The sequence below is a fragment of the Barbatula barbatula genome (assembly GCF_947034865.1).
Source record: "Barbatula barbatula genome assembly, chromosome: 1".
NCBI lineage: Eukaryota > Metazoa > Chordata > Actinopteri > Cypriniformes > Nemacheilidae > Barbatula > Barbatula barbatula.
Genome location: NC_136766.1, coordinates 11,124,084 through 11,145,156, shown reverse-complemented (window position 1 = coordinate 11,145,156; position 21,073 = coordinate 11,124,084). Strand labels below are relative to the sequence as shown.

At 40.0% G+C, this 21,073-nt stretch overlaps 1 protein-coding gene across 1 annotated transcript in view; it reads left to right on the top strand.

Moving 5' to 3' along the window:
• The window catches only part of b4galnt4b (beta-1,4-N-acetyl-galactosaminyl transferase 4b), a gene marked incomplete at both ends in the record, with an annotated part of 51,330 nt that overhangs the window by 3,974 nt on the left and 26,283 nt on the right, over positions 1–21,073 (top strand). Inside the window, 2 exons of the mRNA XM_079470409.1 lie at positions 13,075–13,187; positions 18,792–18,890. Of these exons, the coding sequence (XP_079326535.1) occupies positions 13,075–13,187; positions 18,792–18,890 (212 nt within the window). The remainder of the gene's footprint in view (positions 1–13,074; positions 13,188–18,791; positions 18,891–21,073) is intronic.

Genomic DNA, 21,073 nt, shown 5'->3' with positions numbered 1-21,073 from the left:
ATTCCTAGATGCAGCAATGCTATCCTCAGCACAACCGTGGCTTTGGCTCTAGGGCTGAAAATGCGCTCTGCATGGCCCCATTCCAATCGTAGAGGAGCCATTATGATTTCTTATTTATGGCACTTTTATTTAGGGACAGCCTCCAATATAGATAGTTGCAGGTTGCAGGTAAATGTTTTTAACAAATTTGCTTTTAGTGTTTGAAGTTTTTGAAGTGCCATGCACAGTTCAGATGAAACTATGCATTTAAAAAAATCCTGCACGCTTGCATCCTGCTTCTCTGCGGTAATCCTTAAGCAATATTGAGAATGTGCCATTTCTCAACTTTTTAAAACTCATGTCTTGAGCAAAATTCAGAGAAAGGCACTTTCGGTGCCCTGAGCGCAAATAATTCTTTATGCGGATCGTTTTGCAATAAGAAAGGAAGGAAAACATTCATCCCTTATCCATCTGTCACCCTGAAAATGCCAAATGCAGTAGGCTGCTTTAAAGCTGCCGTAACAAATGCAGTTTCTATCAATCTCATATTTATCTTGAGTACCTATAGAGTAGTATTGCATACTTCGTATCTTCGAAGAGTATTTCGTTTGATCACATTTATAAAAGATAGATACAGCTGTACGATTATTTCTGGAAAAAACGACCTCCTGGGGATGTGCGGGGGGAGGAACGAAATCACATGCACACAATACATCATCACAATACATTATCCCTGCATAACTATTGATTCACTATAAGCTTCTGTTGTTTACAAAATGCACATATGCGCTGATTGCCAACAAAACACAGTCATATGTCTTAGTTTCACTTACCTCATGTCCGGTATGCATTAGCGCTGGGACCGCCCCATCTATCAGTTTCAAACGATCTCCACATCCAGCGTTATATCCATCATTTGTATAACATCGATCACTGAAACAAACAAACACACCTTGACTTCTTCCTGTATCCCAACATAAACGAGCTGCAGCTGCAGGCTCACACCGCAGCCAATCTTGATGGTAAGCGGTTCTTCCTCGGTTGACGGGTGGGCGGGCTATTTCTTTCGCCTTGCCATGAGTGTGCTTTTACGCGAGAATTGCCCAATAATGGACTTACGAAACGGATTTTCATGTTGGGAAAAAACTTTCTGAAACCTATACGAACACTGGGAGAGTGTATCGAGCACACAAATACTACATAATACGTCCAACTTGTTTTTTGACAACTTGAACATGTCAAGCATGAGAAGACAGCATGTTTAACATAGTAAAGAAGTCAGAATGCACGAAACACCGTCGCATGGCCCCTTTAAATTGCTTATTGGAAGTTGGTGTGGCATTCCAATCACTCTTTCATTCCCTGCTCCTGTTTTATTTATTGTAGTAATTCTTTACCGACTGTAATTAAACTGTTTATTTGAGCAGTTTTAATGGCTGATAACTATTTTGATGCAATATATCTATGTCTACGTGTTGTTTATTGGTCTGCTTACATATGAAAGTGAAAAGTGAAAGTGACCTATTTGTCAGTTAAGGTATACATTAACCGATTAATGTGACCTCTGCATTAAACACATCCAGTGAGTAGTGAACACACGCACTGCAAATTGTGAACCGTTTGGAAATGGGTATTTTGTCTTCGAAGAGCTGAAAGTTTTCTGCTAGCTGTATACGATCCAGTGTGGGTGAAGGAATCCAGTGTAATGGATGATGCTCTGTTAGCTCAGCATGCTGCTTTGATGAGAGGAAAATATTATTTTGATGTGAGTGTGTTGTGACAAATTGATGCCAGTATAATTTATATCAGTATTTCAAAACGTTGTGTTTTCACAAACCTTATAAGAACAGAATGGAGGCGGTTGCACTGTTGGTATCTGGGTACTCCACATATTTATAAACATTGTTTTTCACATGTCTGTAAAGGGATGCATTATACCAGCATTTCTGTTAAAAGGTTAAAATAGGACATTTTGTGAACATTTGTATCTTACATTTTACTACTCACACAAGTTTTTGGTGTTGTTAAATTTGAAGTACTGTGAATTGTCTACAAACGGTAACCTGACTTTGTTTTAATATGAAGTATTTTATTATAAATATAGTCCTTAATGGTGTCCTTTATCAAGAAAACATGGAAATGTACAGTTAACAGAGAGGAGACTTTTGCCTTGCCTCATTTCAAAAATCCACCAGACGCACTGAGATTATTAACCTTGCAAACAAATAGTTTAAAGCCCTGAAGGATGGTATTGAATTGATTTAATTAGTTTTAAACAGTCTAATGAGTTAAGGTCTCAGATCATCAAGCAATCCCCATATTTGTTTCAAATGTCATAACATTATTCCTAAAATACAATGCAAAGCTGTGCAAAAGTGAGAATTTGATCAGTTTTGTCGTGAACGTGGAGGGAGAACCCAAGTGCAGGCAGACACGGGAATGAAGGGGTTAAACAGGTTTTAATAAATAAACACAAAGCAAACACCCGCGATGGGGGGAAAACACTGACAAACTAAAATCCAACACTGAAAACAAATACTTCCCACATGGGGGGCAAAAACAAACTATTAGAAAAACAAACTACTAGAAATACAAACAAGGAACTTGAACTAAACATACACGATACAGAAACCAGGAGCTTGAACTACACACACTAGCAGGGACCATGTACAGGGATTACAAGTATACAGGTACAATCAACCAGCACAAGACAATGGACAAGAGGGTATTATATAGGGAGACTAACAAAGGAGATAACGATGGGCAGGAGTGGGTAATGCGACACAGGAGGAAAGCTATACTAGGAACGAGAGGGGCGGGGCCAAATGACGAGACAGGAGAGAACGCATATTATGTCCTGATTGACAATAATATGTTTCTCTCCACATAAAACACGTGGGTCTGTCATGATTCTGCCCCTAGACCAGAAAATCAAGACAAGAGCAGGCAGAATCATGACAGAACCCCCCCCCTTAATGAACGCCCCCTGGCGTTCACCAAGGGAGCAGACTAACGAGACAAGACCGACTGGGAAACAGACAACATCCAACAAAACATGGTAAACACAATTAGGGGCATACAAGAATACATGATAAAAGGGTTAGGGTGACATACTAAAAATAACAAACAAGGGAGGGGGGGAGGGGGAACAACAAAGTTCATGGGGGGAACACATGAGTCCATGGGGGGAAGTCCAAAGGGGTTGGGATAAGGGGGAACAGTTTTTGTCCCTGGCGCTCGGAAGCGCGGAGTCCCAGGGGACTTGGGGGACACCCTGGGGGGCGGCGCTCGAGAGCGCGAAGTCCCAGGGGCTCTAGGAGTCCCCGGCTGAGGAACATGGCTTGAGGCCGGCTGGAAGGCCGGCTGAGGAACATGGCTTGAGGCCGGCTGGAAGGCCGGCTGAAGAACAGGGCTTGAGGCCGGCAGGAAGGCCGGCTGAGGAACAGGACTGGGCGCCTGCGGGACCACCGGACTTGGGACCACCGGACTTGGGACCACCGGACTTGGGACCACCGGACTTGGGACCACCGGACTTGGGACCACCGGACTTGGGACCACCGGACTTGGGACCACCGGACTTGGGACCACCGGACTTGGGACCACCGGACTTGGGACCACCGGACTTGGGACCACCGGACTTGGGACCACCGGACTTGGGACCACCGGACTTGGGACCACCGGACTTGGGACCACCGGACTTGGGACCACCGGACTTGACGGGACCACCGGACTTGACGGGACCACCGGACTTGACGGGACCACCGGACTTGACGGGACCACCGGACTTGACGGGACCACCGGACTTGACGGGACCACCGGACTTGACGGGACCACCGGACTTGGGACCGCCCTCCGTTGCCTCTTCTTCTTCAGCCGAGCCACCCGTCTGGTGGGCAGCTGAAGGAATGACGAGAAGGGCACGGGCGGCTCGGGATTGGAGGCCTCGGACGAGAACCCCCAGGATTCCCGTCTCCCACGCTTGCCACCAAAGCTGACTGCGGGTGAGGAGGCTGTAGGTGGTGGAGCAGATGGTGTGGTGATGCCCATAACCCCGATCTGCAGGGCACGACCCTCTGGAACTGCGGCCAGCGGAGATGAATAGCCAAGTTGGCCTGAGATCCTGAGCTCAGAGCGTGCGACGGCGCACCTCCACACATCCTCAAACTCCAACGGCTTCAGCGATCTCATCTCCGCTGGCGAAAGAGGGTCCCTCAGACCGGCGTTAAAAAGCACCGCCAGCTCCTCCTCACCACGGACCATCTCCTCTGCGACATCCAGGAACCTGCCCAAATAACTTTCCAAGTCAGTATTCCCTTGTTGGACGCCGCAGAGAAGACGAGGCTTCCGGGCCCGTGTGGTCATTGCTGCCTGCTGGGTTCAGTAATGGCTGGTTGATTCTGTCATGATTCTCGTGGTGAGACACGGAGAGAGGACCCAGGTGCAGACAGCGGGTAAGGGGTTAACATATATTTAATAAATAATAAAACAAAGACCCACGTGGGGGTAACATAACAAAACATGGGAATATAATGACAAGACAGAACAGGACTAAAACTAACTACACATAAACAAGACTTGACTAAACTGTTGACATAAACTACAAATAACTAAACTCACACAACACAGGAACTCACCACACAAACCACAATGAACCAGCACAAGACAGAAGACACAAGGGCATTAAATAAGGGAGCAAATCAAGAGGGAAACAGGTGTAGGCATTAATCAATAACGAGGTAACAAGAGGATGGGAACAATGACGAGACCGGAGAGAGTATGGAAGGCCATAAGAACAATAATGTCTCTCTCCACATTTAACATGAGGTTCTGTCATGATCCTGCCACTAAATCAAGAGAAACATGACATGATGCAGCAGAATCATGACATAAGCCTCTCCTAAAGGAGCAGCAACCTGATGCTCCTCAAGGCACAAACAAGACAAGACAGACTGTGACAATGGCAACAATACAACATGACAATACAATAAATCAAAACGGGCAAGCACAAGAGTCCAAGGGAAGGGGCACACAAGAGTCCAAAGGGAAGTCCAAACATGGGCAGACACGGACTGGGTAGCTCCGGCAGACATGAAAACACTAGCCGGCAGACATGAACAGGATGGCCGGCAGACACGAACACGATAGCCGGCAGACACGAACAGGAGAGCCGGCAGACACGAACAGGATGCACTGGGCTGGAATGGCCGCATACACCGGGCTGGAATGGCCGCATGCACCGGGCTGGAATGCCCGGCTCCGCCAAGCAGGAAAGCCCGGCTCAACCAGGCGGGAATGCCTGGTTCCGCCGGGCGGGAGTGCCCAGCTCCACCGGGCGGAAATGCCCGGCTGCACCGACCTGGATGCCCGGCTGCACCGACCTGGAATGCCCAGCTGCACCGACCTGGAATGCCCGGCTGGGGATCTTTGGTGGCCACAGGATTCCGGCGGCTTCGACCCTGGAGGAAAGACCGGCGGTCTCAACCCTGTAAGGCAGTCCAGCGGTCTCGGCCCTGAGCAGGAATCCGGCAGTCTCAACCCTGGTAGGGAGTCCGGCGGCCCCGACTCAGGAGGGAGTCCGGCGTTCTCGACCCAGGAAGGGAGTCCGGCAACCTCTAACCCTGGAGGGGAATCCGGCAGCCTCAACTGCTGCCACAACGATCCCTCTGTCTGCTGGGTCCGATTATGGCTGGTTGATTCTGTCGTGAACGTGGAGGGAGAACCCAAGTGCAGGCAGACACGGGAATGAAGGGGTTAAACAGGTTTTAATAAATAAACACAAAGCAAACACCCGCGATGGGGGGAAAACACTGACAAACTAAAATCCAACACTGAAAACAAATACTTCCCACATGGGGGGCAAAAACAAACTATTAGAAAAACAAACTACTAGAAATACAAACAAGGAACTTGAACTAAACATACACGATACAGAAACCAGGAGCTTGAACTACACACACTAGCAGGGACCATGTACAGGGATTACAAGTATACAGGTACAATCAACCAGCACAAGACAATGGACAAGAGGGTATTATATAGGGAGACTAACAAAGGAGATAACGATGGGCAGGAGTGGGTAATGCGACACAGGAGGAAAGCTATACTAGGAACGAGAGGGGCGGGGCCAAATGACGAGACAGGAGAGAACGCATATTATGTCCTGATTGACAATAATATGTTTCTCTCCACATAAAACACGTGGGTCTGTCATGATTCTGCCCCTAGACCAGAAAATCAAGACAAGAGCAGGCAGAATCATGACAAGTTTAAGCTCTGAGAAAGTTAATTGTAAAAGTTCAAGCTCTGCTTCTGCTTCTGCTTAGCAAAGCAAATGTTTAAGGGCCCTCATTCTCAATCTAATTTGCTTTAGCTGTTAACACATATGTCTTCGATAACCTCTTAGAATGAGTTGTTGCATCATCAATCTCTTTTAACTCTGATGTTCTCGAGTATTTTGCATCTTGTAGATTTAATCGGTCCCACAGAATCAATTCAGTATCAGTCGACGTGACGTTCAGAGTATTTTTCTTTCTTTAATGTTCTCACTTTTATACCTCAAGACCTGCTGATGTACCCATTTGGACTGTCAGTGGATGGGTTTGAATGAGAACTGTTTGTTCTGCCTTCCTTTTATTCTCATCATTGTTCTTAGTTCTCATTACGTTTGACCTAATGAAAGACCTCTTTGGGTGAATATTGCACATTTTTATGATATATTAGGTTGCTTGTTTGGTGTCAGAGACTGTGCCACTAAAAGCACTAAATGGATTCCTGTGGCTTTTCACTGTACTGTATCACTTATAATGCCAGTCTCAGTCTTTCAGACGACGAGCCTGAAAGACTGATAAGGACTTGCCAGTCTGTTTCTAAGATTACACTTTATTTTCTCTGTAGGGTACCCATCTCCTTTTTATTTTATCTCTCTCTCTCTCTTCCTCTCTCTTTATTTTTCAATGTGAAATGTATCTCTCTCATTTGCCCAAACGGAAGGATCTAACATATGCATGTATTCATTTATAAATATTAATGATTCGTGTGCACTCTCCATTCTTCTACGGCTTGAAGGCTCAGCTTAAGGACTTTGCTCAAGAAAGACACACAAACCAAAAATAACTTCACAAAAAGATCATTTGTGGTGAACTGGGTGCACCTCAAGACAAAATATGGCTGTAACATAATGGTCAGAGGTTGGCGAATTGTGTGTTTGATCTATATTCGCACCCATATTATAGCATTACCGATTAAATAATATCCTGACATCCGTGTTTTGCCGTCTGAGGATTGATCTCTCCTAGTTATAAGTCTCAATTGGACTGCGTGGTGAAGTTACTTGCCTCAGATGTTGTAATTGCAGGTGGTGCACAGCTGTTGGAGCGACTGACAGGGATTGTGGGTAAAGGGCAGATGCACCTGCCTCATCTGTGAAAATGTGTAGCTACAGATGTATTTAAAAAATCTAAATAAGAGAAATACAGATTCAGAGATGTTATAGCTGTAGAATTTCTGCCAAACTTGGCAAATGAATTGCATAAGCCCTTCTGTGCAAACAGCAAAACCAAAAAACTGCAATTAAAAAAATATTTTACAGAATTTTTCGGTTTATTAATAATTTTTTCATGTATAATGTCAAGAAACTGTAATTTTAAGAAATATTTCTGTTTTTACAGATTTTTATTTATTTTTGAAAATTCAGTCAAAAACCGCAACATTACGGAAAACGCTAATTTATAAGAAATGTTTTAAAGAAATATGTACATTTACAAAATTTACAGTGTTGGCTTCCTGTGAACTAACAAGAAAGTGACTCAAAACATTCTAAATGTCTTAACAAAAATTACGACTGTGGGCCACTTTAACATTTTTGTTTTGCTGTTAAAGACACAATAATTATTTCTGGACACTTTTGTTAGGTATACTGTTACATAAAGAATAGCGTTAATTGTAACAACTGGAGAATTACGCTTTTCAGAACATAAGTTGTAAAATGTGTTTTTACGGTATCCCCCTGGCTGATAATACATGCTGACATTGACAATCCCCTAGCACCATTTTAAGTAAGAACAAACATGTCAGTAAAATTACCACCTATAATTTTAAGCGCATTTGACACAAGATTTGAAAAAAGCGAATTTTTTCATATCCGTTTTTTCACACCTCCAGACAGCACAAAACACACAGGAAATTTTCAAATCACACCTACCACACTGCTGCACGAAGCTGGATGGATTGATCTTTTTATAGTCTGTATGGTTAAAGACCTGTCTTTTTGAGAGCAGGTGGCGTGATGTAGGTGCTTTGTGCTGTCGCTTCATCAGGTAGACACAGATCAGACCGACTGATCCGAGCGCAGACAGCAGGTGTCAGAAACTGTCTGGGAGAATCTGCACTGCATCTCCAGATCTAGATCCAACTTATTCCCTGTCATATTTTACATCTCTAATATATTTCCCCATATATTCCTCTACATTATTCCTCTAACACATCTTTCCACATAGAATATCTTATCTGCTATCTGAAACAATTTAATTTGTCTGTCTCTTAATATATGTAAAGAGAGGGTGATGTAAAATATTGAATGTGGGATAAAAGCACAGTGCATTAAAAAAGGTTTTAGCAAAACATGCCATTAGTAAAGAAGAGTTTGTTCTGCTTCCGTGGCTCATGCTCTGCCATCAGTGAAGCTATATTGACTTTCATTTGGAAAAAATATAAGAAAAATCAATCAGTAGCTTGTGCGGTTGTTAAAGATGCGATTACTTACCTACATCCCAGTTCCTTTTAGACAAAATTAAGCTTGTTTTAACCTAAACTGTATAGAAGAAACTTTGAAATTGTTCATTCGCGTGGAGATTAATGAGTGAGATTGCATACATATTCAATTTATTTGTATGTACTAATAATTGCAGAAATGCATTCCATTAATATGTAATTATGCATACTATTCACATTAACACACAGTTTACGCAGAAACATCTAAATCATTTACAAGCGCAAGGTAAGACTAATTGAAATGCACCTTTGAGTCTTGCAGGTTGACCTCTCCACAGCAGATATTCTTTTGTACAATTGCCGAATAATTCTTGCTGTTGCAAATCTGTAATTCTTCAGTGGAGCGCTTTGCTGCATATGCTGCAATGATAGATTAGTTTTCAATTACCTGCGTGAAGTCGAGCCTGAAAGCTGGACTAGCCTCTCCGTTATAACCGTTGGAGCTATTTAAGGCTCCACATTTGAGATTTTGCTGATTCCGAAACTCTGAAATTGTCTGTAGAAGTGCTTTGACAGATTAAGGCATTTTTGAAGCAGGTAAAAGCGAAATATTTTCAGCTCTGGAGTACTTTCCAAATGTACTTCAGAACTTAATGGGGATGTGCAATGGTGTTTCATGCATTCTGACTTCTTTAAAATGTTAAACGTGTTGTCTTCTCATATTTGTCACGGTCAACTTGTCAAAAAACGAGTTGGACATATTACGTAGTATTTGTGTGCTCGATACACTTTCCCAGCGTTCATATAGGTTTCGGAAAGATTTTACGAACATGAAAATCTGTTTCTTAGCAACTTTTCTTAGTCCCTTATTGGGCAATTTTCCTGGAAAAATCCAGTTTAGTGCTGTCTAGTACTGAGGTTGCAAATTGCTCACACCACCCCTCCCCTTTGAAGCACTATGGTGGCTGACACAGAACTATTGTCAATCCTTTTCCAAAGGAGGTAATGTATTTATGAAACGCGCTCTTTAGAGCAGTTAGTCCGTTTAGGGCTACAATAGAAAAAACATGGTGAGTTCCATGTAAGGGGACCGGTGCTGTATGTAGACATAAATAACTAATTCTTAGGTAATAAAAACATAGGGTAGTAGCATGACAGACAGGGTAGTAGCACGACGGACAGGGTACGAAAAAACACGGTTCTGTCATGATTCTGCCACTAGGTCAAGAAATCAAGACAAGGTGGGATAGAACAATGACAAGGTCTTTATAAACCTCTGATGAAATCATGTACTATATGTTATATTGCATTTCTGTTTCTTGTCCCTGAAGAAATGTATTTATTTATTTGTCTGTATAGCAATTGTATAGTTCTATTGTTGTGGTTACACTCTAATGGGTCTTTGTTTGTATGCACTTTGTCAGATTCGTGCGCAAAGGCATGAATGTGCACAACACTGTTCTGCCTCAGCTGTGAAAACTGTTTCATGCTTGTGCGTGTGTGGGGGGTTTCATGATGCAGAAGATAAAATGCCTGCCAAAACTAAATTGTCTAGTTACCTGTCCTGCAGACACTCTTTTAGCCTTTGGACAACAGCAGCATTCCATCTAAACAAATTTAACTTCACCAGATGCATCTTAATCCTCGCCTTGGACCGAACTGCTCGGCTGATGACAATTCTCTGTTTCCAATCTTTTTAATCCGTGACAGCAGACTCGTATTCACAGACAGGAGCGAATCCATCTTTAAACAGACAGAAAGATCGACAGACCTTCCTGTGTAGAAGCTTGTGACCCCCACCACATGCACACATCCCTTTTCACAAATCAAGTCTTCCCATCAGTCATCAGTCCTGATAAAAGGTGCATTATTGGTGAATTGGTACAGTAAATTCCTCTGTGAATCAGTGCAAAATAGATTCAAGGTGGAAACGTCTGTGCAATCCCTGGTTATGGCCATGTCAGGTTTTTATACAAAATAGATCAAGGTGAAATATGTTTTGATATACTATATGGTTTATTTTGTCTAGCTGTGCTGAATTTAGATATTCCATTGGATGGTTTAGAAGAATCTTAGATGGCATTTTGCCTAAAAGAATCTTCCAGTATCTTCATTTGTAATGTGACATTATATTCAAACAATTGCAGTGGGTTAATATTTATTGTTCTAGTGTGTATAATCTTTTTTTACAATTATTAAAGAGATACTCCAACCCACCCCCCCCCCCCCCCAGTTGTTCCAAACCTGTGAAAATGTCTTCGTTCTGTTGAACACTAAGAAATGCATTTCAGTTGCTAACATTTTTCCAAATATCTTTCTTTGTGCTCAGCAGAACAAAGACATGTATATGGGTTTGGAACAACTTGAGGGTGAGTAAATGATGACAGAATTATCATTTTTGGATGGAGTCTCCCTTTTAAACACATCTGCGAGAAAGTCCTCACACAGTTTATCATTAACCTGCTCATCATATATATGGTTCCTCTGTCTTTGACGATATGGCAGCATGTGGAGACATCACACTGGCCACAACCTTTTTTGCAAGCTGACATCTGGCTTTCACTCCAGTGACTTAAAGTATTCAAAGAACAGGTTTTAATGGGTATTGTGTCTATAGGCAGCTGTCAGTCTTCAGATAGTCTTTGACTAATTTAGTCTCAAGTGGTTTGTCTTTTATCTACTTAAATCTGTACGGTTCTTGCTACAGTAAGAGGCTTTCGGGTCTGAAATAATTTTTTAAACCTGTGTCTGTCCCCCCTCTACCTCTCCTTTCATTTCTGTCTATTTCTTCTCTCTCTCTGAAGTGTGTTTGGAGAACGGGGACAGGTTCGCTCTTACAGAGACTCAAGCATAATTTCTGATTCTCCCCAGGTGTAGTTTGTCTTGATTAAATGCTGCTCTCAAGGAGAAGACATCTTTCTGAATGCTAAGGCTATTCTTGAGGGTTTAAAAGGCATCGGACAGATGATGGCATGCGTTGTGTTCACTCAGGCATGACCTAATTTTAAGAACATTACCTGTTATAGCGTTTTTGAGAAAGCAATTATATTTGTGTCATTCAGGCCCACTTTTTAAAAATGCAGGGCTTAATCAATTGATGCAGGAGTCTTTATTAGGCTGAGGCTTGATACCGTCCTTTTACTGGCCCTTAAAGATTTTAACAGCCTTCATCATTTCTTAGAGATGTTGAATATTTAATAAGACCTAGATACATACAAATGCTTATATTTTATTTTACAGCATTGTATGTAGAGCTCAGTGTGGAATACTATCGGACAGACATGCTGTTTTTCTGAATTGGTGGTTGTATTGGACAGTTTCAATTTAGACACGTACACTGTAAAAAAATTACTTTCATTGATAATAACCGTGCCACCTCCTAGATCTTAACTTGTGAAAACCTTAATTTGCCACTGACATTTTTTATCAATAAAAGAAATTAGGAACGAGAGATATTTGTCTGTCTTCCATATGCTAGCCTGTAATCTAGGAAATGGGAGAGAAACTTCGCTCAATGGGCGATAAAATGGCTTCCAATCCTCCAATTTTTACCTGCTTTATTCCTCTTTGCTGTCAGGAAAACACCTAAGGTTTTTATCTTTTCCTTATATGTGTCTTTTGATTCTTTATGCATTTTTTTCAAAATTGGATTATTGCAAGTAAAGCTTTTTTTAATTATTATTCATTTTTAGAGGGTTTCATCGAATAAACGCACCTGGCCCAAAGTTAAATTCCAGTCTTGGTTTGTTTATAATATAACATATTTAATTTTTATTAATTATTTATTGTACTAAATTCCATTAAAACTACTCAACAATTATTGATTCTTTGCGGGGATCTACCGGAAGTTACGTTTGGGCCATTAAACATTTATTTATGATTTGTTGCCGTGGAAACTATCTGTATTTATTCCTGTATTTATTTATTTATTTATTCCTTAGTCATGGCAGCAAAAGCTGGCTATAATTCTACTTGACTGACCCTGGAAGTAACTTAAAATAAGCCATTAACCTTTTATTTTGTTAAATTGTTAAAATTGACAGGTGAAAAATATCCAAAGGACGTATGTTAAGAATGTTAAAATAAAGCAATAAAGCAAAAAAAGACCTTCAACGTGACTGACAACTCCACTAACGAATTTGAACAGTGAACTGAAGCGCATTAATCACAGTCAGGTGAATCGGTTTTTGAGGTTCCCGGAAACACTTCCGTAGTCATCTGTGCCACTTACAGTGCGTTTCTGTATTTGTTTGTGTTGCACCTAATTTCATGCTTTTAAGGAAAGGAAAAGCTTTCACTAAATTTTTCCCTTCTCCCAAAGCCTTGTGTATTATTTTTTTCGTATCTAGCTTATTATGTATTATTTTTCACTGCGTTCTTCCACAGATATGGAGAGACAGGCAGATGGGATGGGCTCCAGTCATAAGAAACACAGCCCTTCATCTCTCGTCCTCTCTGAGCTGGAGGATGTTGCTGACAGTCAAGAGGAGGGTTGGGGGGTAAGTGAGCCATGTTTGATATTATAATCAAAACTTAATTTATATAGCAGTTGTTTAAAATTATGTCAACATAGCTAAATGTTAGTTATGCGCCGTGTGAGGTTTATTCAAACATGATTTTTATTTTACAATAATGTACTAAATTGTGTAGTTGTTCTGCATACAGTATCTATTTTGTCTATTTCTTTAAATAATCTCTAATTGAGGGTTTTGGCTTATTTCATAATACTTGAATGTTTTGACACCTTGGAAAGTGCAATTTCTGTCTGTGTCTTGCTCTGTGGACATGCAGGTCAGTTACATTTTCAAGAAACGTGTGTCAGTGCTTTTACATACGAATGTGCAAATGTATCCTTTCATATACTGTGAGGGTTGCAAGATCAATGTGCATATCCTAATGACTTTATGTGAAGGATGGCATGTTTGATCTCAAAAACTAGTTCACAATGCAAGGTAACTAACATGGACACTGCAAATGAGTGTTGGGAAAATTAAACTGAAGAAATACAGAAATTGCTGACTTTACAGGATGGTTAAGGTTGGCTGAAGGGGTCCAACCTGATTTAGTAGCTGTATGCACTGTATCTGTTTTAGATCTGTTTTAATCATAGTGAGACTTTTATGAACCCTAGAGAGAAAGTGCTAGTCAGCCTTTTCTTAACCTCCACTTTGGCATAAGAATGACGGTGATAAGTACTTTTTTCTCTAGTACTGCATCCTTGTAGATACAAATCATACTTTACTGGCATTGCCTTCCTGCTAGATATCTTTTAGCTGACAAATGATTTTATACTCCTACAGCTTTGACATGCATGCTACATGATTTATCCATGTAAAAAAACGTACAGTATCTGTGTTAGGCAGAAGGTCGCAACAAAGTATAATTTACACACATGTAGCTCCTTATTCTGAAATGTTGTTTAAACGGAAAGTACCTGTATGACTTTCTTTCTTCGCAGAACACAAAAGAAGTCATTTTGAAAATGTTAGTAACAGAAAACTGTTGGTCCCCTTTGACTTGCATTGGTTTTGTGTTCATACAATTTGGTCATTGCGGACCAACGGTTTTTGGTAACCAATATTCTTCAAAATATCTTCTGTATTTCACAGAAGAAAAAATTGCACATGTTTAAAACGACAACAGGGTGAGGAAATAATGACAGAATTTTCATTTTAAATGTGAACTATTCCTTTGACATTTAGGCTTAAATTATTTTACTTTGAAGAATAACTGTGTTTGGTGCTTTGTGCAAGCACACAGTAGCAGTGGACAAATTTGCTTCAATTCCGGATGTCACAAATCCAGATGCAACCATTCAGCCCCAGAAGAACATGCTGCATCAAAACAGAGCCAATTTTTGGGATGAGCTTTAAATGTACACGTTTTGTTATGTCTGTGTGCACTCTAGTCCTTTATGATCCTTTGTCTTTCGATAGTTTATAATGTTCTGTCCTCCCCTTAAAGAATACCCTCAGAGACATTCATCTTATTGATTTTTACTAGTCTTCTGCTCCCATGATTGATTTTCTTACCAAGATTAATCCAACCCCTCACTGCTGAGGCCACAAATAAAGCTTGCGTTTTATTTATGCGTTAGAAATTCTTGGAAATAAAAATTTTCTAAAAGCTGCTTTTTGAAAAATGTTATTTCCAAAAGAAGGTTTTTGGATATTTGTTAAGGTCAAGTACACCACAGAAGACCTGTTTTTTACCAAGGCAATTCCTGATGGGTCTTTTTTCTCCAGGTTCTCATAGTATAAAGAATTGGAGATCTAGCCAGGCTTAGTAGAACCTTTGTAGACAAGCTTACAGAAATCCATTTCGAAAAGCCCCAAAAGCAGACCTTGCTGAGCCTACTGGAATAATACAAAAAGAGATTTCTCTCACAGTTATGTCGTAGAGTTTGCGAAAGCCCTGGAGTGGACTTGGAGGATGTGACAGATGTCTCAACAGATATATCCCTAATAGAACTTGTTTTGGTTTTCACATCACAAAAAACATGACATCCGGGCATTATTTTGTAACAAAAACAAATGCTGTCTCAAAAGACTTGCAAGGAAATGCACAATATTGTATGCTTAATTGCCTGTAGGAAGCATTACTACTATTATTCACATACAATCATTCTGTTTACATGCTGTGATGTTCAGCCCAGTGTATTGGTTAAGCTTCTTGGTCATTGTGTGACTGTTATAGAAATAGAAGGGGTTTGGATGAAAGCGGTGACCCAGGGGAATGAACCGCTGCTACGTTCCATCATGTGTTCACAGAGAACCTTTTATAATCTGGTCATTCAGTTCATTGCATGTTAGTCACAAATACATGATACCAAGACATCAAACACATCCATATTTTGATTAGGAAGACGTTGGGCAAAGTTGTTCATGTTAAAACAGTTCTGAGAATACAACCGACAAACAGATTATTTTGGGATGAGTGAGAATAGTTCTGAAAGTCGTGCATCCTTAAGCAGAGATACTGCCTAGAACAAAGATCACATCAGTTGTTTGCATCTGACAATATTACACCACTAAATTAACTTCTTGTTAAAGTCATCAGCTTGTTATAAACAGTATTGAGCGCGTCAATATCAGTTCTATTAAGATGCAAATCTTTTAAAGTTAAGAAATTCCTCATTCTTTCGCACACACTTATTTGTGATGTGCGCTCTGGGACAGATCAATGCATTGGCATGCAGAGTGGGGTGAGAGCCTCAAGGCTTCAGGAGAGTTCAAATGGAAGATGGAATAGCATTAAAAGGTGAGATCAGAACAGACTCCCAGTACGCCACCATGACTGCAGGAAAAGCAGCCGTGCCTGTTTATTTATAGACATGTACTTCAAAATTCTTATGTTGCTATACACCGAGGATCTGTCACAGTTTTAGGCCACTTTCATGGGCCAAACAAACAAGCAGCATGCCATTTTTTGGAAGTGTGAAAACATTTGATCAGTAGTTAGGTAAAAATAGTAGTTAGGTTAAAACTAACGAAAAGAGCATTAAATATTTGTCAATGCTATTAATTTGTCTTTCAGCTGTCACCAAAAATATGAATTACTCAGTTAAGCCTAGTTTGTATGCCGTTTGCTTACTGTTTACTAATGTAGAACAAAGCTTAAGAAAACATTAATCATTTAGTCAGTTTATGATCTGACATGCTTGAACGAGCTACATTTCCCAACTTTCTCTGCTGACATATAAAACACAGTCATCAATTACACACCTACCTGTTCTGGAATTTTATTTAGTTTAAGAAGAGCCTAAAATCTTTCTAAATTTGTGAAAAAAGATATTGGTATACAAACTTGCTCAGTATGTCGTTTCTTACATACTGCTTCTCATAAAATCTGACCCATTTTATCTTTTCATAACAGTATAAGAGAAATGTGCAGTCTGGCCATTTACAGACCTTTTGTATTTACTCTATTTACTCTATTTTCCTATTTGGTTTTTATCACCGTCTGCTCCGCTTCTTTCCATCTCTCTAAAAATCATTTTGTTTGTGACAAGTAGGACAAAGTTCACCCACAGGACTGTAGAAACCTTCACTGACATTAAAATAGTATTCCTACTCTGCCCATCTTTCAAAGCATTAGATATTTCAGATTCTATCCTTTGTGTCTCCGTCCTCATTTCATGAAGGCTAGCGGGTTTCCTCCTGACTGGTGAATTCTTCTGCATGGATGTGTCGTGATTAATGACAGGGAAAACGTTAATTGAAAGCCATCATCTCTTCTGGGCGAACATCTCTGTTTATATTCTGCAGCAAACAAAATTATGATGATGATTACCCTGTCCCCTGTCATATCGCCTGTCAAAGCTCAACCTAACTAAGCTTCGTTTTTCTCACCCCTCCCTGCTTTGCTAATGTAAATAAGGAGAATTAATTAACCTTGCTGACAGTCCTAGGATCTGCTTCCAGGGGTTGGTGGAAGCCATCTGGTTATCATTGCTGTCTTGTCAGAGCATGGTGAGAAGATGCAATGCTCATTTATTTATGAGGCATGCCCTCAGTCTCACATCGGGGTCAGACCTACCAAACACTTAGACAGCAGTGGGTAGCACCGGGCACGTCGAACAGCAGGGAGGCCAGACACACCTTCAGCCAGAATATATGAAGCCTTTAATTGTGATAATGTAAATGTGAAGACAAGCCAAAAATCTTATTTTAGTCATTTAGCAGACGCTTTTATCCAAAGCGATTTACAAAGAGTTCGGTGAGAAATAAGCGATATGTCGTACAAAGAGCAGTATTTGTTTAGCTGAAGTGGCTTTAGTATAATATCCATTTCGACCGTATCTTTAAAGCTAAAAATACTTTCTTCTTACCTAACCTTTAACCTACAATTTTATTTTTTAAGACAGGGATAGAGAGGCAAAAGTTTTAAGGGGATACTTCACCGAAAATTGCAAGATAAACTGACAAAAGATGCAATGAAATTGAATGGCAAACAGTCTGCATTTTGTATTCCACAAAAGAAGGGAAGCCAGTAAGTGGTTGGAACAACAGAAGGTGAGTAAATGAATAGAGAATTTTCTGTTTGGGGTGAATGATCCGTTTTTTATCCTGCTTTTGTCCCTTTATATCACACCTTAATTCATAAGCAACAGTTCTGAAGAAAGCTTGTTATTGTTTTGGGTCTGGAACTCTTCCAGTGACGTTCAATGTGATTTACAGTGGCTCTTAGCTGAATGGAAACAATTCATGTAATGTCTATAAATTGGTTAATTCATTGTGTGCTGCGTTCAGTCATTGGTTTTGATAGTGACTGTTTCACAGTTCTGTGTGGTGGATTAGGAGGGCTGACGGGGATTACTGCTGATAAGAGAGCGAAAAAACATCACGATTACTGTTGAACTCCAGAAATAACTCAAAGATCAACAAGAAAGTTATAGACATTTATATTGAGAAGAAAATGTCTAGAAAAATGTCAGGATTTGACTTTTCTTCAGTGTGATAAGTAGTCTTGAATTATAATGTGGTACTTTATTTTGCATTGCTGCTAATGCCGGTACGGCTATGTCTTGGTTTTATCAGAAGGGAATCCATATTTTATTAAACATTTAACTAGTCTTCTTTTAATATTAACACTAAACCGATATGCTTCTTGTTTCCATTGTATAATGTTCAAAGACACTTAATTTTGTGACAGAAATATATTGAACAAAAAAAGGAGTCCAACCTTTCAAAGTACATTGTTCGGCGTATCTGTACTAAATATTATGTTTTTATGGAACATACAAATGAAGTTTTTGGCAGAAGCTTTAATCAAAGCAAGTTAAGTTTTCAGTTTTATTCTGTTTTCTCTGTTTCCTGAAAATCAAACCCATGACCTTAGATTTCAAGCATTAGCAGTGATGCTGTAGCAATTAGGTCATAAACAAAACTAAACACATACATAGCTGATGCATGTAGTTGTAAAGAGTATTTGTTCAGTTTTGCATTGTGCAATAAATGATTAATATCTTGATAAAAAGCTGTAATAAAGAGTGAAATTGCATGTTTATAGCCTTATAGTGCACCTGCTACAGGCAAGTTGAAAATGTCTAAGTCTTCTATTTATACAGGGTCACTGAACACTTATTCTTCCTGTTGTTACAGGGGGAAGAGCTCCGTGAGTCTGCTCAGGTGAGCCGTGCCAACGCTGAGATGCGCAGACTCCTCGGCCAGAAGTTCTTCAGGTTACCATGGAAACCAGAGGTAAAACATGCTTTTTTGTGTTTAGAAATGTACACTTTATTTTCCTATGCAGAATTGTGTAGGATAATCTGCAGTGCTCTGCATTGCCTCTCTCTGTTATTAAAACAGCTTGAATCTGGTAGCAGAATTGTACTGACAGTGTGCCGTTTGGCTGTGAATCTTTTTTTTTTCACTCTCACTTACACTCACTCTCATTGTGTGTGATTTCCTTAGGGAGTCACATCCTCCCATAGCTAAGCATCCCTCCAGGAATCGTGCTAAAATTATATGAACAGGTGGCCGAAAGGACGAGAAAACAACATGCACTGCTGTAGATGATGAACCAGCCAGTTTTGCAGTTCCACAATATAAATGAATAAGAAACCCATTTGAATATCAGTATATCAGCACTCTCAACATATAGGGCAGTAACTTAATTTATCACTATTATAGCCTCTATACTTTATGGCTATACACAAGTGCAAATATTACATGCAACTGAAACTATGTTAAGATTAAGCTGGTTTTGATCTCTTTTTTTATAATTCACTATAAACTGTATTTTTTTACATAGATAATAACTTTATAATTCAAATGGACATTTTACTAAAAATGAAAATTCTGTCACAATTTAGCTCAAGTTGTTCTGATTCTGAATAAATGTCTTTATTCGGATAAACACAGAGAATTATATTTAGAAGAATGCTTGTAACCAAACAGTTCTTGGCCACCATTGACTACAATAGTCAAAAGTGCCCCAGAACTGTTTTGTTTCCTAAAGTCTTCAAAATATATTTTGATCAACCATATATCTATTTTGTGTTCAGCAGAACAAAGACATTTATACAGGTTTGGAACAACTTAAGGGTGGATAAATGATGACAGGATTTTTATGTTTGGGTGAACTATCCCTTTAATTTAATTTCTCCATGGTTTATCAATGAAGGCTATCAATGAGTCCAAATATAGTAAATAAGTAAATATCTGCTTGCCCTTATTATACAAATAATAAACAGCATGCATAGCATTGGTTGCCTCATCATTACTTTTCCTATTTATTATACAATTTGTCTTTTTTAAGAAGCTTTGGTTATCTGGGGTGATAATAGAATAAAAAAGTATATTTAGCTCATTTAATTCATTTTATAATCCATTAAATTTAATAATTAATAATATTAATATTTTACAACGCTGATGTTTATGTGTAATAATGTTTCTAACAGGTTCTGTACTCTGAACCTTTACATTTTTTAGACATTTAGGAAATTCTATATTGCAGGGATTACTGCTGTGAAGCCTTTCTCTGAATACTGTAAAAACACAGAACCTGACCCATCTGTACTTGTGCCGATCGATAAACCAGCAGTCCACACCTCCTCTCTCCACCTCATCATTGTTGCACGCTAGGAGACAAGACATTGTGTGATAATGAAGAGACAGGGATCAAAGCAGGTCCCTGACCGCCCGTTGTCCCAAAGACCCCTCCTCTGCACTCTGTGACTGATGAGCTCCTTGTTCGAATCTAAAGTGCCAGGTGTGGCAAACCCTACAGGTATCTATAATAACAGAGGAAGTGATTCAGAGTACCAGATTCCACAAATATCAAATCAAGGCCTGGCATCACACATAGCACTGCCACATTCCCTCACCCTCTCATTGGAAACGTGTCGATTCTTTGTCCGATGTGCATCCGCGATAAAACGCAGCAGAGAAAAATACCCAAGTGCTGAGATAACCTCTGGGTTTTTATCAGTTGATTTATGTGCTCCCTTTACTGTGTTATTGAATGTCATTATGTGGCCAGTAGGAATAACCGGGCTGGGAAATATATCATCAGGGTTTGGGCTAGAAGCACAGCGAGATGACCCTGACAAAGCAGATGTCCTCTCTGGCCATTTCTTCACACTCCATGTGCTGCACCATAGGGAGGTGTTCTTATCAAGCATTGCAGCTGCTCATAATAAAGCGATAAAGGGAAGATGAATGTTATTCATTGTGTCTGACAACAGTTATTCAAAGGTATTTATTTATATTATAGTGACAAGTCTATTACTGATAAACAATGAAAGCGTTTAGATTTTTTTAATCATAGCTCAGGGGATTATGGTAGTGAGACTCATATTTCATGATGTTTGGTGCATTTGTATTTGTATACTGCAGGTATTCATATACTGTAGATGTTGTCAAATTGTCCTTGTTTACCC